This window comes from Lissotriton helveticus, chromosome 12 (genome assembly GCF_964261635.1).
Source record: "Lissotriton helveticus chromosome 12, aLisHel1.1, whole genome shotgun sequence".
Lineage (NCBI taxonomy): Eukaryota > Metazoa > Chordata > Amphibia > Caudata > Salamandridae > Lissotriton > Lissotriton helveticus.
The window spans coordinates 276,001,290-276,021,972 of NC_136073.1; the positions used below are offsets into that span (position 1 = coordinate 276,001,290).

Consider the following 20,683-nt stretch of genomic DNA (forward strand, 5'->3'; position numbering starts at 1 on the left):
TGTTTCCTAAGAGGTTTCCCATGTCTTGGGACATGACATGCCCTATGTGGGGTAGTGGTAGCTGTTATACAGCTCAATCCTCTTGCTGTGGGCTGGAGTCGCGCCCGGGGTGTCCTTCTCTGGGGTCACTGCACTGTTGCCCTGGTCTGGCCTGCTGTCTGCAACCTGGCACCATACCTTCTTTTTGGGCCGTGTATGCGGACTCCTCTCTGGGGCGTGTCCGGGCCCTTCTTTGCCTTCTTGCTCACTGTCTTTGGCTGGCGTCTGGCTTGCCCTGAGTGCATTGTTCCGTGGTGTTCTCTGCATCGGGATGTGCTTGCCGGTGCAGACCTATGGTTTTATCACATGGGTGTGCCTTCTTGGTGCTTAGTTGGACGGTCCTCTTGGCCTTGTCTTCTTCTTCCAGTGGGCTCTGCCATCGTTCTACCTCTCCTCCCTGGGGGATGTGATGGTTCTTGAGTTCCTTGTCCCTCTTTTGGGCGCAGTGTGTCCCCGCGGAGCGTTGGACGGTTCTTCCTGGTGGCCTTGGGCTACCCTTTTCTGCTTCCGCCTGCTTAATTGCGGACGGCACAGTTCTGTCTGGTCTATTGCCTTCTGGCTGTGCTAGGCTCAGCTGCTTTCTTCACTGGGTGTGTTCCCGGTGGGGAGGGGCTTGCCTTTGCTCTACCTCTTCTCCTTGGAGTCTCTAGGTTGCTCTTCTTCCTTGTTGCTCCTCTTCATTGCTTGGTCCTTGTGTGGAGATTCTTTTTACCCTGTTTGAGCATGGGGTGCTCTAGCCTCCTTTCGCTTTGCCCTTGTTTCTCCTGCTGAGTGAGGTTGGGCCCCCTCTTTCTTGTTTTCCCTAGTCCCCTTTGGGGTCAGTGGTCTTCTGGATGAGGAGGTTCCCCTTGCCTGGGGAGACAGGGCTCTTCACCTGTCTGTTGACTCGTCCCCTGTAGGACCCTCTGTTGCGTCCAGGCGGGTGAGGTCCCCTCGCAGACCCTCCTCCCCTCTGGGTATGGCTAGGGTATCTATTCTACGTTAAGGAATCAGCGGCTAGTAGTCTCTATCAGATGTACGAGTTACTTACCTTCGGTAACAATGTATCTGGTAGAGATGATTCTAGCCGCAGATTCCTTCACGGCCTGCCCTTCCTCCCCGTTCTGCGAGGACCTTTGGCTTGCTCTTCTGTATTCGCCTCCCGGTGGGTGACTATGTCTTTTGTAAGTGCATTCTTTCACTCTTTCTGGCAGGATGTTCGTCCTGTTTATGTGTTTCCTTCCTCTCTTTTGGCACATTGGAGGGTAGGGTTATGGATACTTCGGTGCTCTCGTGCTCTAGGGTAGAGCCTGCCCTCCCCCCCCACTTCCCCTTTCACTTCTAGGGGTTCTGACCCCTCTGTTATCCTCTAAGTTGGGATCTTTTGACCGGGCCTCTACACTTGTTCCTTATGGGGGTTGTCACTTTCTGTGATGGGGCTGTGTTGGAGTCTTGTAGTTCCTTGTTTGTCCCGGACTGGTTCCCCTTCATTGTTTTTGGTTGGGATGATAGTCCTGCTGTATGTTGTTGTGACATTCTTTCATATGTTCCTTGTCCCCAGGGGGGTGCTATCTCGGTACTGGCAGGGTTGCTGCTCAGGGCTGCGTTCTGTTCTTTATTCTTTTCCCTTCCTTTGGGTACTGCAGTGTCTGGCACTGCCCCTTATGGTGTTGTTCCTCACCATGTCCTTTTTCAACTTTTTCTGCTCTTTCGCACACTGTTCCTATACGCTCACAGTTTTTTATGATGACACTGCGTTGTGGCGCGGAAAAGTTATCCGAGGAAAACTGACGTAGGTGCGCCGGGGTGGGACTTATGTGACCCTACTGATGTCACGTACGCAGACAAACGCCAGGGCGGCGTCGTGGGATGCCGCCCCCCTCAGCCCGCGGAGATGCTGTGGTAAAAGGTTTTCCGGATCCAGTCTCACGCCTGGGGGTAATTCTACGTTAAGGAATCTGCAGCTAGAATCATCTCTACCAGATACATCGTTACCGAAGGCAAGTAACTGGTACTTCACGATTTAATCTGGGATGAGGGGAGACTGAGAGCCTTGTTAGGTACTGTACGACGTAGGACAAGCTAGTGAGGTGTAGGGGTACAAGATTTTGAAGTGTATTACCTTGCAGCTCAACTACAATGGGTAGCTAGTTTGTTGGAGAGGATAAGGTACGAGGAGTTGATACCTTTGGGTGAACTAACATGGGAAGGGGCACTGATTGCACTTCTGATGGGAGCGTTTATTTCATCCGTGAAGCTGCCCAAATTGTTAATAATAGTATTGTGTGGCTGTTAAAACGTTGGTTAAAAAAACACCACATTTCCAGGAATCTGCCCCTGCTTTGCCACTAGTAGGCTTTTCTACAGCTAGAAGCAAGTTATTCACTTCTTGTAGGGAGAGAGCATGGACCACAGAAGAGATAGTTAAAGTGGGTAACTTTTGTGAGGGTGGGGTGTTGAGGGGCCTCAGCGACTCGGCTACAGATACTGGATTACCAGAGTCATCGTTTAAGACACATGCAGGTTTAACCCTGACATTGCAAAATATATTTGGTGACACCAAAACCAAACCACAAACATGAGGTACTACAAATCGTTCTCACTTGTGAGGGGTCGGTGTAAAATAATAAATAGCTTTTTATGTATTTGCTCTGTCTATGACTAAAATGAACCTGACACCCATCACTATTAGGTGAGAAGAAGAGCTCGGTAGTTTTCATCTCATGCCACACAATCTGAATAGAATAGCTGGTAAAGATAAAGAAACATGCCCTAAGTGCAATTTGGTAGATGAATACTTCATTCATATGACTTGGTCTTTCCTGGAGAATGAAAGGTTTTGGGTGCGAGTGACTGAAAATTTAGAGATTACTTTTGGAATACAACCCACCATTTGAAGATGGATGCATGTTTATTGGGTCTGTATTCCAGACCGAAGGAAGCGCGCATTGGCTCCAGGCTCATTGATCTTGCACTAGTGTTGGCTAAAACGATTATTGCTCTGCATTGGAGGTCCCGAGAATTTCCGCCTCATGGTAGGTAGAAGAAATTTGTTGAATTGTGACCAGTAGCTGAAGGAGTAATCTTAAGAACCGAAGAGAGGAAAGTGATACAGAGGAAAACATGGCAGATGAGTGGCCAGAGATATTTGAGTTGTTTCCTGGAGCAGAAATCCCATAAGGACAGTGCATATTATCAAGATAAGGAGCCGAGAACACTGAGAAAACAAGTAAAGCTGATGAGAGGAACTGCTACTCAGTCATGTCCTCAGCACATGCGACAAATCATGATGATCATGCACCAGGATGACACTTTTCATAACTAAATATTAAATGCCAACCACTAGTTGTTAGATTTGATTGGTTACATTGATACTTGAAGAATTGGGACTAAACATTTCAAAGGCACTCCTTTCTAATGGAAAATTTAAATAAATGGTCTACAATAATATAAAATCATACAACAACTGTATGGAAATTAAGCAAGCGTGTTTGGAGCAGAGCAATATATGTACATATTCTTTAAACGGCAACATGCTGATTGAAATGTATCAGTATGTATTAGTAGTGTGTGCAAAAAGCATATTAAAAAACATTTTTTTTTAAGTGATATGTTCGTGACCTTGGCAAAATTGTCTATTTTCAAAGGAAAAGTTCTGGTCTAAACTGATTCAAAGGCTGAAACCTCTGGAGATTGGTCTTTTTAAAGAAGATAAGACAAGGAAAAGAGTTGCTAGGGCCCATGTTTTGTGCACAGGCCCTAAACTTAGTTCGTTTCGGGGCACACTACTTGTAAAGCATCTATTGTGGATGTCTCTTAAGCCTCCCCAGTGTGTGTGGTGCAAAAAAGTCCACTTGCTAAAATGTGCCCAGCCTCTGAAATTTCTGAAATAGCTGTAAAACTGGCTCCAGTGTATTTAAAAAAATATATATTATGCTTCCTTCAAACTTGGTGTGCGTTCAGTTAGAGGAAGATAATATCCTATCCTCAGATCTTGAGAAATATCCTTGAGATATGACTTACTCTCAGCCATAGTCTGATCTCTGGCCTTACTTACAGCAAATAAATGCCTTGGGTTAGGAAACAATAATAAAAGTGATTGTAGCAAAGACACAAATGGAGCAGAAGTTATGTAGAACTGTATAACCATCATAAGCCCACTGGACAGGGAAAACATAGGAGTGAACAGAGGATGCGAGGGGATGCGAGTAAGGGTGAAACAGGGACACCATAGAACTAGACTTAACCACATGCCCTGACACGCTGATGTGTCCGGATATGAACGGGCGGGGTAAGAGATTAATTGGAGACAGTGATCCAGACCCATGCATTGGAACGGTTGCAGAGAGGAACTGTTACCTGCACCAGTTATTACAATGGGTATTTTATATGTGTTATTAAATCATTGAGCCATACCATAACCATGGCCTCAGGCCTACATAGCCAGGTGAGATATGTACTGTGAAAGGTATACAATGAATTATTGTGTTGAATATGAGATGGGTCCCTGAGCTTACAATGCTATGTATACAAGTTGACCTGTGGAACCGTTAAAAAAGATTATTTTTTTTAAAACACCATAAGTTCTCCATGTAAAAGTGTGGTTGTTCCTCTGTCGCTGTACATTCTTATGATTTTCATAAAAAAAAAAAAACAGAGTAGCATAGCAGATGAGGTGAAGGGCACTGATGCTTAGCATAAAGATTCTTGATGCTAGAAATTCTTGTTTGATTAAGTTTGTCTTCCTACATCTATTTTTTTTTAAAACAAATTTTATTGTTTTACATTATGATGATCACTTAAAGTTCGTTAGTCAACATTTACATACATATAGCCCCTCCAAATGTCCAAGAACCTAGGGTAACTGTACACCATACATGTTATAGGACAGCAAATCGCTGCTCCAAGAGGAAGAGAGGTCAAGTTCTCACTGCTCCCAAATTTTAATGTAACTCACCCCTGAGGAATAACCTCAATCATCACTAACTATTACATACCCCAAAACCTAGTAAAGCCCTCACCACTGTGTTCAGAATTCTTACAACAACTACAGCTTGCGTCTCGGGATAGCTTTGTCTTCCTACGTCTACCTGATCTTTTTTAAATGTTTACATTCTTTTTAAAATGTACATATTTTATTTCAATCTCAAAAACAACACAAACTTGCAGTGAAATTATGTCAATTAGGAAGTCACTTTTGCCATCTCTTCCAATCAAGGTGCCAATCGCTGGAACAATAGTATCATTCTATGTTATTATTTAACGGCCATAGTAAACAATGTTCTTGATTTCATAATCCTTATATCTGACCCCATATGATACGCCACACCGGTCAAGGTATGTAAAGGGCTGTTACATCTCATCTTGGGCACCAAGATCTGTAATTGACCTTTCATACAGTGCATGAATATTCTCTAGGTGGTAATATAGACAACAGCTTGTGGGGACTATTTCTTATGGCTTTTCCCTCTGTGAGCCCAAGCAACCACTTATTCACAGAGGTCTGTTGTCTGTATATCTAACACGTTTAATTAGACTATGCTGCCACCTCAATGTCGAGTCCGCTGCATCCACAGGAACCAAGGCTTCTAAAACCTACGCACTTTGAGGGGGTCCTTAGGTGTTGCGCATCCCCATCCATTCAGCCATCCTCAGATCAAATGACTGTTTCTAGGGAATAACATTTCTATGTTTTGCTAGTAAAAGTGTTAAGTCTTAGAACCTGCTTTCTTGTTTTATTTTATTGGGGTGATCAACTACTCCAAGTAAGTTAAGCTCCAAGCCTGTGCAAATAGGTTCTGCATGCAAGTCATTGTTTGAACAGTAAAAGCTTTAAACATTTTTCGGAACACGTTTGCTGTATGGCTCACCCTTATTTTCCACTTGTCATCTGTAGAGTCCCTCTGCACTTCCCTCGATCATGCTTCCTTCACAACGCCCATGAAGGCCTTCATGTTTCATATATGTCCCTTTACAACTTTCCTGCCAGTGTCCACATTTATAAGAGTTTGCGAGTTTCAGATTTCTGTATCCTACGCTGGACGTGCTGAGCGGACCAAATGACCATAAGTCACAAATTGGGTGACCAGGATATTAAAGTACCCCCTAAAGTGATATGGTTTTGTCAAGGTGTTTGAGTTTAATACATCCTTGACACAAGAGACACCTGTCTGGCACCACATTCCGTATATGTCCTTTTTAGGTCTCGCGTCAGCGAAAGACCTTATGTCGCCAGTTTTCGGGAATGTGGACAGGAAAGGGTGCACGAGCGCAGAGTAGCTCAGTTTTCACCTCGTGAACGGCGCACGGTGCCGTGCCCCTCTCCTGTCCACATTCCCTTGCGCAAACACTCACTCACGCATGCGCACATACACACACTGCATACACACACACGCGCGCACACGCGCACTTACACAGACACACAGGCACCCAGACAGGCAACCCCCTCCTCCTCCCCCACAGTCACACACGCATACACACAGACTCCAAGACACACGCACGCTCACACACATACACAGCCCGCCGCCATGCGCGCGCCCACACATGCCCCCCCGCCCTCGCAGGCCAGCCACAAAGCGAAGCCCCACTCACCGGCAGCAGGACTCTTCCTCCATTCTTCGGCACCGGGGGCAGGGTAGGCTCCTGCCTGCTCCGGTGCTGCAACCAATCGCGGCTCTTCCGTGGGAGGCGGGGTAGGCTCCCGCCCTCCTACTGCCTGTTTCCGGTTGTCGCGCCGGCCTGCCTGACTTCCTGGTCGCAGGCCGGCAGAGTGACGGCGGTGATTTGCGGTATTTATTTATTTAGTTATATATGCATTTTTATATAGCGCGGACTTTACCCGAAGGCGGTATTTATTCTGTGAATGGTGCCCTATGTGAACGCGCCCTGAAGAGACTCAAACTCTACTTATCACCCCAGGTTCTTCACAGATAGTTTTTCTGGCTTAATTTACTTTCATTTAAAATATGATTTTAAATATGTTTACAGTTTGCTCTTCTATGAGAAACACTTGCTCATATTGTTGTGAACTTCAACTGTTTGTTCAGAAACATACGGGCTCCAGTGCCGAGATGAAATCTGGTATTTTACCACAATATTTTTATTGATATTGTTATATGGGATTTGTATAGCGCACAGGCTGCCACCACTAATACTTAAAATAACATCATTCCATGGTAAGACGTTCTAGGTTTTCGCTATTTGGATCCCACCTAGCCACAATTCTTTTGATTGCATCAGGAGTACTTTATACTCCTCACTAAATCACACCAGGCCAGATTAACAAAGCCATTTGCACATGTAAGCCTGACTTGGATATGCAAATGGCTCGATTTACAATTTCATGGTACAAAAGGTGACCTTTAACTTTTTACTCATGCAATGATAACTCAATGATGGCGTAAGACTGTGTATGAAAACAAAACATTCATGGACGAGTGGGAGAAGAATGCTTTCGGTCTCCTTTATAAATTGAGGAATACTCACAAACTTGAGAGGTTGTTGATGTTCTACAATTCTGATGATCTAGAGTAATTCACATTTCATGGCAGACCAGTACTTGAAGTTATGAAATCGCAAAAATGACCATGCACAGGGTAAAGAGAGGTTCACTAAAGTTTTAATGATGTACAACTGGGAACCCACAACTAGGCAATTCTGGAAAGTTTTGAAAATTACCAAAAGTAAAACATTTGCACTCATACTTTGTGGTGCATATTTATAAAAAAATTTTTAACTGGGCCCTTTGTATTCACTGTATTGTATTTAATCCATTGTAGCCATGCAAAGATTGTTTGCCTTGCTTGCTAAACATTAATATCACAATCTGATATGTGCTGTTAAATACCCAATGTATATGTGAATCTTTGCTTATTCAATTATGCTAAAATTCTTGTTTAAATTAATCAATGCATACATTATTGGCACAGGCGTGTAATGTACTCTTAAACTGGTGACTATGGTCATTTTCCTCACCCTAGAATTGCTCAATGTAAGATACAGTTTTATTAAGCATGCAGGCATGGGTTTGGGACATTTCACCGAGTATAAAAATACCTACAATATAGATATTTTCTCTCATTAGGTCCTCTTATTTTACTTGATACTAATTCCTACAAACTACTTGTAAGTGCTGTGGTAGCACACCATCATTTGTAGACAGCACATTTTCCACTTAAATATGCACAAAATTTGAACTGACGTGCATTTTTTATGACCTATCTTGTGCACCAACGATAATGTGTGGAAATCGGCTTTCGGCAAATATTTACCATTTGCATATCATCAAGTAAAGTGTCTTGGTTTGTTTTGATCCTATAAAAATCTTTGCTTTCATCACACTTCAAAATTACAAAATAATGTGCTTAATGTGTGCTTTTCTAACTACTGATATTGTACAGTTATTTTACAGGTATTTCAATGTTTTTGTGTGTTAAAAAAACAGACATCCTACAACCTTTCCTTTCCCACCTCCTGTACCTCAGCCAGTGCTTAAATTTGGGCCGGTACTATCCTGTACTGACTACAGTCACTTTTTTATTTTGAGAGACAAAGTACCTGCACTTCCCAAGAAAAGCATAATACTTTTAATTGGAGAGTACCAGCACTTCACAGAAACAAGCAGATATTCTGCTGCAGAGTACCTGCACTTCTATATTTCTATTTAAAGCTCTGACCCCAGCAAGATTGTCAGATAGTTAACGTTACAAAATCCACCAGTCCCCATGTTATAAGACTAAGCAATAATTGTTAAGAAAACAGCAAAGGTTACAAGATAAAAGCAAAAAGTCATCTTTTTTGCTCATTTACCTATGAACTCCAGAATGGTTATTTTCGAGGTGCTGCATCACCCCTCCCTCCTCCCCCTCAACGCACCCTAGAAACCTGTGCACTGGAATTATTCATTTTTAGGTCTCGGCCTGGCTAAAGCAGCGCATGTGCTGCTCTCGCCATACAGAGGGCTTCTTGGAATCAATACGGATTCAGAAGCCGTGTCTCAGCTCTGCCTGCAGTTTTCATTTGTGCGTGTCGTTTGGCATCACAAATTATGCAAAAGGCAGTGCAATGATTGCACCGGAGGCATTTCAATCTCTCCTGGTTGCCACTCTGTCCCCTTTTGACCCCGCCCACCGGGATTGGATCTTTTACTGGCGGCAGTACACACACTCCTTTTATTATTAGCTATGCACTTTTTTCCCCATTCGTGTAATGTGTTGCAATAACTTGCAATAACAATTGGCCGCGCTTGTTTTAACTTTGAAACTGAGCGCGGCGCTGCTTCATGGACACCGCGCTCAGTTTATTGATATATTTCTTAACTTTAACACTGAGCGCAGCGCCGCTTCAAGGACACCGTGCTCAGTGTTAAAGTTAAAAAATATATAAAGAAACCGAGCGCGGTGTCCGTGAAGCGGTGCCGCACTCAGCTTTAAACTTAATGCTTGTTCTTTTTCCCCTTGATGCCTGATCCGTGTGCATGTTTATTTGTTTTATGTGGAGCCATGCGTGCGAGGTGGTACATAGTTCAGCATGCGGCTGCACACCGGGCTCGCTTCTCCCCAGCTCGGACTGCCCCTGTATTTTTTATTTTTTTTTAAAAGCTGGTATTTGTAGTTTTGCAAAACCTGCACTGTAGATAATTAGTAGGAAAAGTGATTGTGAAGTTCATTAGAAAAGAAGGCCTCTTTTATTATAGGAGTTATTCTGACTCTGACATACAGACTTGCTGTAGTGTCACCAGGAGCACAATTGAAAGATGCGAGTTGCATATTTCAGCCCTCATCCTATGTCCCCGGGGGGGAGCTGGTGGGGGCTTGAGAAGAAGAGCCAACTCGTGCATGCACATCTGCTCCGCTAGGCCAGGCTTCACGAGCTTGTCAGCCACTGCGTCACCACGGCAGCACGCATGGGACCGTCGATGGAGTTATGGGAAGCGAGGGTGTCGGGTTCTGGCAATGACCTCACCCCTGGGCCTCTGGCCATTCCTGAAAAACGATCTCTTACTCTTCGTTTATGAATCACTTCAGCACATCACATTACCTTCCATGAGACATGTGGCCAAACCAAGGCCTTGCGCGTGCTCTGAAGTCACTCTGCCTGCCTCCTTCGTGAGTGAGGTTTTTGACCGACTGCCCACATGTAACGACCTCCTAGTAAGCCCGTGACATGTACATAATGACGGCTCCTTGTTGGTGATGAACATACGCGTTTCTCTGACTCTACCTTTCAAATGAGTCACCCTAGTTTTGTAAACGGCCGTACACGGTGCACCCTAAATCCATAGGCAGGGAAATATGTTGGTTTTCTTCGGGTTGTTGGCAATGGCTGTTCATGTGACAGACGCCGATGCGTTGTGTTGGTGCTTTAGTAAACCAGCAGGTTACGACATATAATGCAGAAGATATATAGCGCTGCCTGTTATCGCCCTCTCTCAGCACTATCGTAACAGGGAGAACCGTGGCATCGATGGCTTCAGCAAAGTGCCTTGAGTGAGAAGAGTACAGCGCCAGAGAGGGGGCACTGCTCAGCGTGCCTGCAAGTTTTAACTTTTACAGGCACATTTGTATATGGGGATAACTAAGGTATAAAGAGTCTGATGAGCTTGTCAGGCCTCTTGCTGGTAAAGCCTGTACCTATCTGGGTAAACTTCACATGTAGTTAAGAGCTCGCCATAAAGACCCAATTGTCCACTCATTAGTAAGAAGGGATGCTAACAAGAAGGGCCATTTCCCCAGGGTTCTCCAATGGGTAGCTCTATGTGCCGTCCAACCTATTGGATGAAAAGCTTTTGATTGATTGAATTAGGCATGTTTCCAAAATTAAAAAGGATGTATTTACCAATAAAATTTGCCTTTTTTCAAAACTGATAAGCTGATTTTAGGAGAAAACAATATTTAAAGGTAATAGTCAAAAGGTAATTCTTGCTGCCCTGGGAAATGTTATAACTGATGTTCTTTCCTGGGAGCCAGGCAGCATTATAGATATGTGTGCTATAGCGCATAAACGCACTCAACATTTGGAGTATGGGCTCACACTGGTGTCTGGTGCCAAGGGAGGCCTTGAAGGGAGAAGTTCTTTCAATGTATGTAGCCTTACGGCTATAGCGGTCGACCTCAAAGCTGGGGAACCGGGTTCGAAATCAACATCCTGTGATACTGGGCAAATCACTTAATCTCCCCATGCCTAACAAAAAACAAACATTAAAAATGCAATAGGTCTCGCCTTTTATTAAGTTAAAGCCATTTGCTCTGCTATACAATACCATTAGCAAAGCAAATGGCTTTAACTTAATCAAAGGCGAGACTTATTGCATTTTCAATGCTTGTTCAACTTGCCAGTGTCAAGGTCATAGGAGTTTGCCAGTTTTGGGTTTCTGTGTCCCACACCCCCACGCTGTACATGTTGAGTGGATTAGAAGCCTATACGTTGCTAATTAGGGTACCAGTATATCAAAGGACCCCCCTCAAGGCATGAAGTGTTGCTTAAGTTGAATACATCTCTGACTTGAGCTACCCTCGCTTAGACCCACAGGTTTTTGCCAACATCTTAATCTACATCTTCAGGTTTGGGCAAACATTAAATGTATATCCCAGAAACAAAGGTTACAGCCACCCCAGTTTCTTCGTCCAGCAATGATGTGCTGCCATCTTTAATCCAGGGACAGGTATAGCAAAGCAACCCCGTCCATTGTAGAAAGAAAATATGCCTCTCTGATCCTAATAAAAATTCTGTGCACAACTCACTAGCAAAGGACTGAAGCACAAAAAATAATGTTGCTAATTAATAACTTTGCTCTACTGAGAGTAACTTCTGTTTTGTTTTTCAGGGTTAACTACTGTAAATGTCTATCCAGTTCCCTGTCTCCTTACCACACTGGATCTTTCTCGGTAAGTGATGAATCACCCTGATTAGTGCTATCTGATTAATTGACAGAGCATCCTCTACAACCTTTCTTGATTTCTGACAATTCTACACTGTTTGTTATGATTTTAATCGTAGCTAAAGATTTTTAGCTTTTTTGTTGTTATTAATGCAAGTTGATAATTTTTGTTGGATTTAATTTACTGTTTTTGCACTTGAGTGTCTCTGCGATGGCGAGGTTCCCTATTAATTTCATTTGTAATATAAAAATACTCATGCCACCTCTCTGCAGTTTTGGAGCACTATTTATAGGGCAGATGAGGATACAGAGTAAAATAAGACAAGGGAAGGGGAGAGTAGCATGGCTGAAATTGGGTTATTGTTGAGGGACTTAAGTACCTGCTTCAAGTAATAATAACAATCCATGTCATGGTAAATCACTAAAGTCACCAAATAAAACTGAGCTCTACCCCCTAGTAGCTATAGCATAGAGGCATGGTGTACAGAATGTATGTACTACTAAAACAGTATAAAGTCCAAATATAAAACAATAAAAAAAGTTTACGTTAGGAAAATAGAGTACAATTTAAATACCAAAATGACACCAATTATCCAATAAGGGGACTGCTGATAAATTGTAAGTAGAAATAGCACCAGGAACTACAAAGTGCCACTGATAGTCAAGGGTCACTGTAGAACAGGACTTACATGCAATTTGATGCTCGGCATGGGTCAGATACACCAACCGGGTTGGTCCTGGGCAAGAGATTTTACCTTTAGGCTTAGTACTTTAAGTCTCAGTACACCACAGGAGTACAAGAAAACCCCAGGACCTGAGGGGAGGCACTTGGAGACTCACAAAGTGTCAGATAGGGGCCAAACAGCAGAGTTTAATCCACGTTCAGTCGGCACTGGTCAGCAGGGCAGTTGCAGAAAAAGGCCTATGGTAGCTTGTTGTGTCCCTGTAGCTTTAAAAGAAGTCAGCCTTAGAGTTCACTTCTTTGTCCTGGTACAAGAGAGACAACGGGTTAATTCCCCCTGGAACAGCAGGTTCAGTCCTTTTTTCATTTTCCTCAGGTTCAAGAGTGTTCTGAAGTGGATACCTGGAGGTGCCACATTTATATCTCGCACAAGCTAGTGGGTGGGTGGGATTGATCCCTGAAGATGACCCAAACAATTGGGTAAAGGATCCCCTTTGGGCATTTTGAAGATTCCCGACTGTTTGGCCATACTAAACTGAAGGGTACAGTTGGGTGTGCTGAGTGCACTATGGCAAAATCCCTTCACCCCCAAAAAACTCAGAGACGCAAGTCTGGTCGAACAAAGCTGAGTTTCACCAACCAGACAGTGGGGACACATATTGTTTTGGCATTCTGTTTCCCTCCTTTGAAGTTTTTCCCAAATGCTATGTGTAAACCCAGCAGACCTGTCTAAAATACTTTGACACTTTAATGTCAAAAGGAGGCCCACTGTGATGGGACATTCTGGCTGGGGCAACAATAGAAGGGTCTTGCCCAAGTGTCAGTTAGCATTTGCTTGTGATAGAGGAGACCTCTTTGAAGTGTGCCCACAGTGTCGTATGAAAAACCCCAGTAGACCTGTTGGGTATGCCTTGTCACTCCAGCAGGATCTGACACTGTGATGTCAACAAAAGGTTTACTGTGATGGAGGACGGTCTGGCCGGGGCGACAAAAGAAGGGTGCTGGCCTGGGTTTTAGCTTCATCTGCTTGTGACAGGGCAGTCCCCTTTCAAATTAATCAGGTTTTTGAGCCCAACCCACAGGCGGTCCTGTCAATGGCACAGCAACACCTATCAATACCCAAGGCCTTTAGCAACTGCATTTTACATTCACACCTATTGAAATACTAATTACTGGTTGGCAGAAGACAGCAAAATACAGATTTGGTCTCCAGGGTAGGACAAAACAATCTTTTTAAAAGTATTCTTCCCAAAATATTTATTACCAATCTGACTGCACCAGTGAATTGGACTTGTAATAAATATTTCAAAAAGTCCCAAAATTAAATTTGTAGCTGTTTCCTGGGCAGAGATGACATTTATTAAACTTTATATTGAATCCCAGTGTTTCCTCTGGAATTTCCAATCCTCCAACCGCACTTTTAAATACCATGCACCCTGCCTTATCCACAATAAGGCCTACTTAGTGGTAACTTATTAAAATTGAAAAGGAACGTTTAGGCCTGTAAACAATTTTGACAGGTCGAATTTGCAGCTTAAAACTGCACCGCAGAGCTACAATGGTAGACCTAGAAGTATGCTTTATAGTGCCACTGCAGTGGAAAGCAAACTGAGTGCCGTAATCCACCAGTTCGCATTTAATTTACAGGAAGAGTACACTTGGTAACATAGTAGTGACGTTTAGGCAAACTAAATATAGCAATCAGGTATATAGCAATCTTACCATGTTTAAAGGGGGAGCACAGCACTTTACCACAGGTTAGCAGGGGTAAAGTGCTCAGAGTTCTATAGCCAGCAAAAAGACAAAAAAAACTCTGGGTGACCTTGCAGAAAGGGTGAATTTCCTACAAAGCCCGGTGGTTTAGGTGGGGGAGGCAGATCATGCAAATTCACAGTCCAAAGCACAGCGTAACAGGTGACTTTTTATCACGTTCCCCATTTCAAAAAGTGAGCTTTAGTAAGGAGATGCAATGGGATTCATTTCCATAAATGACATCCCTAAGTGTAAAGAACTCCTACTCCACAACATTTCTGCCTCAATGTGTAGAGGAACACATTGTTATAGGAAGTTAATATTGGATTGCTCGCCGGCAAGAACATATTTGAGACGTGTATGGATTTGGGAAATCTGTCAGGGGTTTTGAAATCTTTGAAATCTACTTGCTTTTTTGGAGAGCTTCTGCTTTACAACATCCTCCCCGGTCCTGCATCTCAAGCCTGCTTGGATTTCACAAAGCAAGGTTATGTTCGGCAAACAGACTACACTGAAATATAAATGCTAGACGTTTGTTCTATTTCACAAGAAAAAAGCTAAACATGTCAGTGCAGCTTGTTTGCCCAGCTTAGCCTGTTTCTGTCCTTTCTTCTGGTGCAGGGTCTGATGCTGTAATGCATACCAGCATGGAGTGGGAGCGTTTGCTGAATTGGGTGATAGATTGGGATGCTGGTGTAAGGCTGCCCGGAGAGTACAATGACTGTCTCATGCTAACACAAAGCATGTGCATCTTTCACCTTGTTCAGCAATAGCTGGTTTCCATGCCTGCATTGTTGAGTCGTTTGATCGAACTCAGCTTCTAGTGTTGTGGGTGCCGGCCTCAACCTTGGTATCCACATGATGGGAACGGGCTGTTCGATGAGGCCAACACAAGGTGACTTGTAGCTGCCCTGCACAGAAGGGATATGTGGTGAGCTTTCCTGCAACACAACTTTCCTTCTCCTAATACTGAGTGTCAACTTTTCCAATTTCCAAATGAGTATGAATTATCTTGGCTGGGTACGATGTCTATATAGGTGAAGGGTGTCAGCTCAGAGCCCACCTTTCATGAACATGCTTCTCCCTTAATTTGTGCAGAGTTTCCTTGGCCCAGTCTGGAGTGCTACAACTTGCCCATCTATATCCCCGAACGTAGAATATATATAAATCCAAGAGCAGGACGGGCTTGCATTCCTTGAAAGTTCCTCGCAAGTAGCCATGTCTGCAGTATAGAGATAGGAAAGACCTTGAAGAGCAATCACATAGAACTCTGATCCACCAAACACCTGTGAGTCTGAAGGTGATGCACTGCAGGTCATCATTTATTGAAGTACTAACCTAGGTGTGCTCCACAGGGGATTGCTCGTGCCCCTGCTCCCTGTATTTAGCATGTAGATAGGTTCCAAGTCTCCGTTCCCAAAGTAGGGATTAAAACCTGCACAATTTGTTAACGTTAATGTGTTGAAGCTTATATGCTATTCATAAGCTATGTGAAATTTTTTGAGATTTGATTTATTCCTTGCTGTTCTAGATCTGCTCTCCCAAGATAGAGAGCAGTACGTCTCTGGGTTCTTGGCTATGACTAATGGAAGGTTAGAGACAGAGTGATTTACAGTGCTTCATAAAGACCATGACCAGCCATGCAACTTGATTTTGCAACTCATTGATCAGTGGCAGATAATTATGTGTTCTGAACTATGTTGATAGGGAGCATACTTTGGTGCAACATGGGATTGGGTTATTCTGACAGTGCCACATTGTGATATTTCTGCTTCTTCATTTGTCTGAGGTGTTCACTTAGCTTCTGAAGTTGAGCATTTAGGCCTCCAGATAAACTATAACAAATTGCACTTCCTCTCACAGCAAAGAATCCAGTACTTGGAACAATTTTGGACATGGATCACAAAGTATGTCAGTCGAGGAAGACACTATTTCGGGCAACTAGAAAAGTATTTCCCTTCTAACGGTTCCTCATCCTACAACCAGACCGATCTTCTCCGTTCTTGGATCAGTGACTTTCCACAGTTTTATTGTACTTCTTGAAAAGCTTACAAAAATGTCTCAAGGCTGAGTGTTGCCAGAGGTCAAGAATAAGGAAGTACAGGCTGCGTTTAACACCCACAGCTTTACAAGCATTTCTTTAGTGGTGCGAGAGAGCGAGACCATTTGGCATTCTCCACAAGATGTGAAAGTGAGGTGCAAAAGTGGTTCTACATGCCGTTCCTTAGTAGAGCCATCTAAAGTGTAGAGTTGTGGATTCTTAAGCCCACTATAATGTGTAGTTCAGGAATCAGATGACACTTTAAAATCATTATATAATGCATACCCTTACGGCTGGAGTGTTTGGCAACTAACTTACAAAAAAAAAAATCCCTACTCTTCAAGGTCAAGCGTGACTCGTCTAATTTGTCACGCCATCTATATACAAATGTTTGTGTAGTGTGTTGGCAGTCTGCAACTGTGATATAAGTTCCCAACTTCTGTTAGGCTGCTTCAGAGCTAATAACTCCTTTTTCTACTTCCTACAGTCCACATTAAACCAAATCACCCTTTCTCCTCTCATTTGGGGGCAGTGGGGGTATGGAGAAATCTGGGGCCAGTGAATAGAAGAAGGGATTATAATGCCCTTGACTATTCAATTAGCAAAACCTGTGGGAAAAGCAGACCTACTTTTAATTCCAAATAAACAGATTTTACTTTTTCTAAATTCTTTTTATCCTTCTACTTTCTCTTATTTCAAGCACCCTAAGTTTAGATTTTGATTGGGATTTCTTTAGAGTACAAGGTCTAACAAACCACGGATACTGTTACAATGAAAACTACATCCATGTGAATGCAGGCACAATATCAAAGAATTTGCTGTGGTGCATCAGGCCAAGTCGAGTTAACAACAACCTCCAAGTAAAGGCTCAGCTGGAAACCCCACAAATCACTGAAACTGTAAACAAGCATTAGCATAGTCAATAGGTCTTGCCTTAGTGTCCTTAAATGTTTTTAGGTCTCGCCTAGCGTTGCAGCGTACATGCGCTGCTGGCTCTGCTAGACATATTTTGGATGAGGAGATTTTTAGGTCTCGCCTAGCGTTGTAGCGCTGCTCGCGCTACAAGACATATTGTGGATGAGGAGATTTTAGAAGGGGGCTTGAAGCCCGGCCCCTCTTTTTCATTGGCTGGCGTCATCGTTTATGTGAAACGGTGGCCTCCGATTGAAACTGAGGCTTTTTGGTTTCCTCCCTTTCTCCTTTTCATCCGGCCCATCTGGACTGGATTGTCTGCCTTTCGGCTGTTGTGAAGCAATTTCTTATCTTTAGGGGCTGTGTAGTGGCGGATCATGTTTCCGACAGCTTGTTTTTCTCCTGAAGTGGCTCTTAGGGTAACATGACTGGCTGGCTGTTGTGAAAGTTTCTTCCTGTATCTCCCCGCCCTCCCGCCGGCCCATCCTCCTCAGTTGTGTCCTAGTCTCGTCATGGCAGAGGTCGAGCTGCCACCGCCCCCGTCAAGCGCTTCTGTTCGCGGCCGTACCCGGCACCGCACCGCGGCCCCGGGCCAGCTCTTCCTCCTCACCACCCGCCAGGCCCAGCGGCTGCCCGAGTCGCTGCTGGACTGCACCGCCAAGCGCGTGGCCGAGAGCTGGGCCTTTGAGCGGGTGGAGAAGCTCTTCAGCTGCATGCTCGAGCCCGTCCTGCGCCTCATCGTCTACTGGAGTAACCCCCGCTCCGAGCGCTAGATATGCATGTACCCCTCCTTCCAGTGCCGGGGTGGCGAGGAAGGCGTGCCGCCGCCGGTCGGGGGTGCAGCCGGCTCAGCCCCAGCGCCACCGCAGCACCCGCAGCCGGGGACAGGCTACCCTTCCGCCGAGGGATCCGCCTTCTGGAGAAGGCTGCGTGGAGAATGACCTGCAAGTCTGTGAATGCATGCTCCGTGCCCCGTCTTGAGACCCCCCCTTATTCTTCAGCAATTTTGGAGCATCTTTCACTCCTCAAGCACCTCCCGAAATATGCCTTGTGCTCAGTGTTACTTTAGACTGCCTACGTGACGTGCTCTGTAAACAAAAGCGATTATGTGGTGTCTGGTTTTGGCCTTTATCACTAATGTACCCCAAAATATAGACAGGATTCCCTTAGCCTAGATCAACCCCTGTTCTGTTAGACAGCGACTGCAGAGGTTGCCGTCCCTGCCTGTCTTCTCAATGTAAACAATGCACACCCAGCCCCTTAAATAAACACTCCTGTCTATAGCGCCTAACCACGGCCATAGGTTCACCCCAAGCACTCTTTCATCTTCTTCCCACACCCATTCCACTCCTCCGCTCAGCCCAGTTACTATCAAAATGCAGATTCTTCGAAAACAGTGCCCTTTTGTACACCAGACCAAGGGTCAGCTGACTGTTTAGCCATGAACCCAATCCCCCAAGCAGTTTTCCCTATCCGCTGTTCCCAAAAATAAATATTTCTCCCACATGTCCCTAATTTAATAAAGTACAGGTATTCATAAATAGCATTTAGCTTGAATTGAAACAAAACTCCCTATAAAACCGAATTGTTCTCTAATCTCGCCAACCACGCAGCCCCATTTCTAATCTGAACCACGGACCCAACCAGCCCCCACAGCCAAATCATGCCCTAATCTATCTCCGATCTAGCCTTTAACCTAATTATCCCAACCAACCTTTTCTCGAAAAATCAAGTGATAGTAATATCACACATATATCTGATAGTGCTTTCACACCAATAACTGCAATCATAGTAACAATACATAGGTGTATGTAATATCTACTCAGAATCTTTATTCCAAAAGGAGTGGGTATTAACCTTTTTAATGCATTAGATTAATAGAGAAAAACACATTAATAAAAGCCACTACCATTTACAAAACAAACCTCACACTAGTACAAATTCAATGCAATAGATTTCACAATTACAACAAAGTGAGCTATTGCCATTTTGCATTACACCATTTAATGAATGCTTCACGAAGGGGAAGAAAAAAAACAATGTCATTGCGAGACCTATTGCATTGTAAATGCTTGTTAGTTATGCAGCAAATTATCCTTGGTGCTACAACATTTACTGTTAGTTTATGTGCCACTGGTGAAGAGCCAGACACCCCGAAGGTTGTGCTTCAGTGCTATTTTTTGATCACTGGAAATGCAATTTATTGCTTAATAAAGTAAGTCTGTAACCTAAAGGAATGGAAGCGATGAATAAAAATAATGTAATTGAAATAATGCTGTCACTAAATGCACCAGTTGGTGAGGCAATTAAAACAATTTTATATTGATTCATGGCAGGAGTGACAAGATGCATGTTACTTAATTGTGATTTGCTCTTTTTTTTTTAGCATTGTGCAAATAAACGCTGGATGGATTTGTGTGATTGTAATATGAACACGCTTACTATAATTTTGCATGGTGTTTAATCTGATTTTACTGTGCATAGTTCTTGGTGGCTATGTGGGCGGTGTTAGGGAAGCAAAACAGAGAAACACCCCCTAAACTGGAAGGTTCATTGTCTCCCAAGGGTATGTATGTACTCCTGTGAGAAGAAGGACATTAATAAAATGATGAAGATGTGAGATTGTTGTCAGCTCTTTCTGAGGCATCATGTTTCCGTGGTTTAAAAGTGTACATTGTCTAAACAATGTCCTTCTAAATTAATTTATGCATATATGCTGCATTGGAATGTGTTTGCAGATTGTGGACCTGTAAATAGGGAAACATGCACACAATAGGCACACAAGGTAGGTCCTTGCATAGTTTATCAAAACAATTGTAAATATGACTGCTTTGGTTAGGCGAATATCCTTGCATCTACGATATGACACCTTACTAAATGGGTTTACGTGCAACTGTAAATGTGAATGCTTGAATAAAAGCACACATACATTTTTATAACATACATTTGCAGCGTCCAATAAAATTACTATTCGAATACAAAGCAAAAGCCGGAGCGAGAATGCTCTGTAAAAAATAGTGCCGGTAATAAAGTTCAAGTTATGGAGTGGATTTGGAACACGAGCAGGAAACAAAGTAAGCTAAAAAATCACGCCGGTAATGAAAGAAAACAGACATCCCGAAAAAGTAACAAATACGAAGCAAAGCACAAAAGCAACTATAGATGTGAATGTTTTTTCATAACACACAAACACAACTCAAAAAAGAACCAATAAATCTAATCTTTTAAATAAAGACCCAGATACTTTTAACAGACGGCTGTCGGATGCACTGCAAGCCTGTTTACAAATACCGAGCTAATGTCAGAGAAAGAATGCTCAACAGTAATGAAAAAAAACAGACGGCAGGTAGACAGAGTGCCAAACACGTAGCAGAGCTCAAACATGAGCTGAAACGTATAT

General features: G+C 43.6%; 1 protein-coding gene across 2 annotated transcripts in view; it reads left to right on the forward strand.

Annotated features, from left to right (window-relative positions):
- Positions 1–20,683, forward strand: part of PHLPP2 (PH domain and leucine rich repeat protein phosphatase 2) — a 704,566-nt gene that overhangs the window by 430,724 nt on the left and 253,159 nt on the right. For both annotated transcript variants that reach the window (XM_078669274.1, XM_078669275.1), the window contains one exon: positions 11,843–11,903. In XM_078669274.1, coding sequence (XP_078525400.1) covers positions 11,843–11,903 — 61 coding nt within the window. The remainder of the gene's footprint in view (positions 1–11,842; positions 11,904–20,683) is intronic.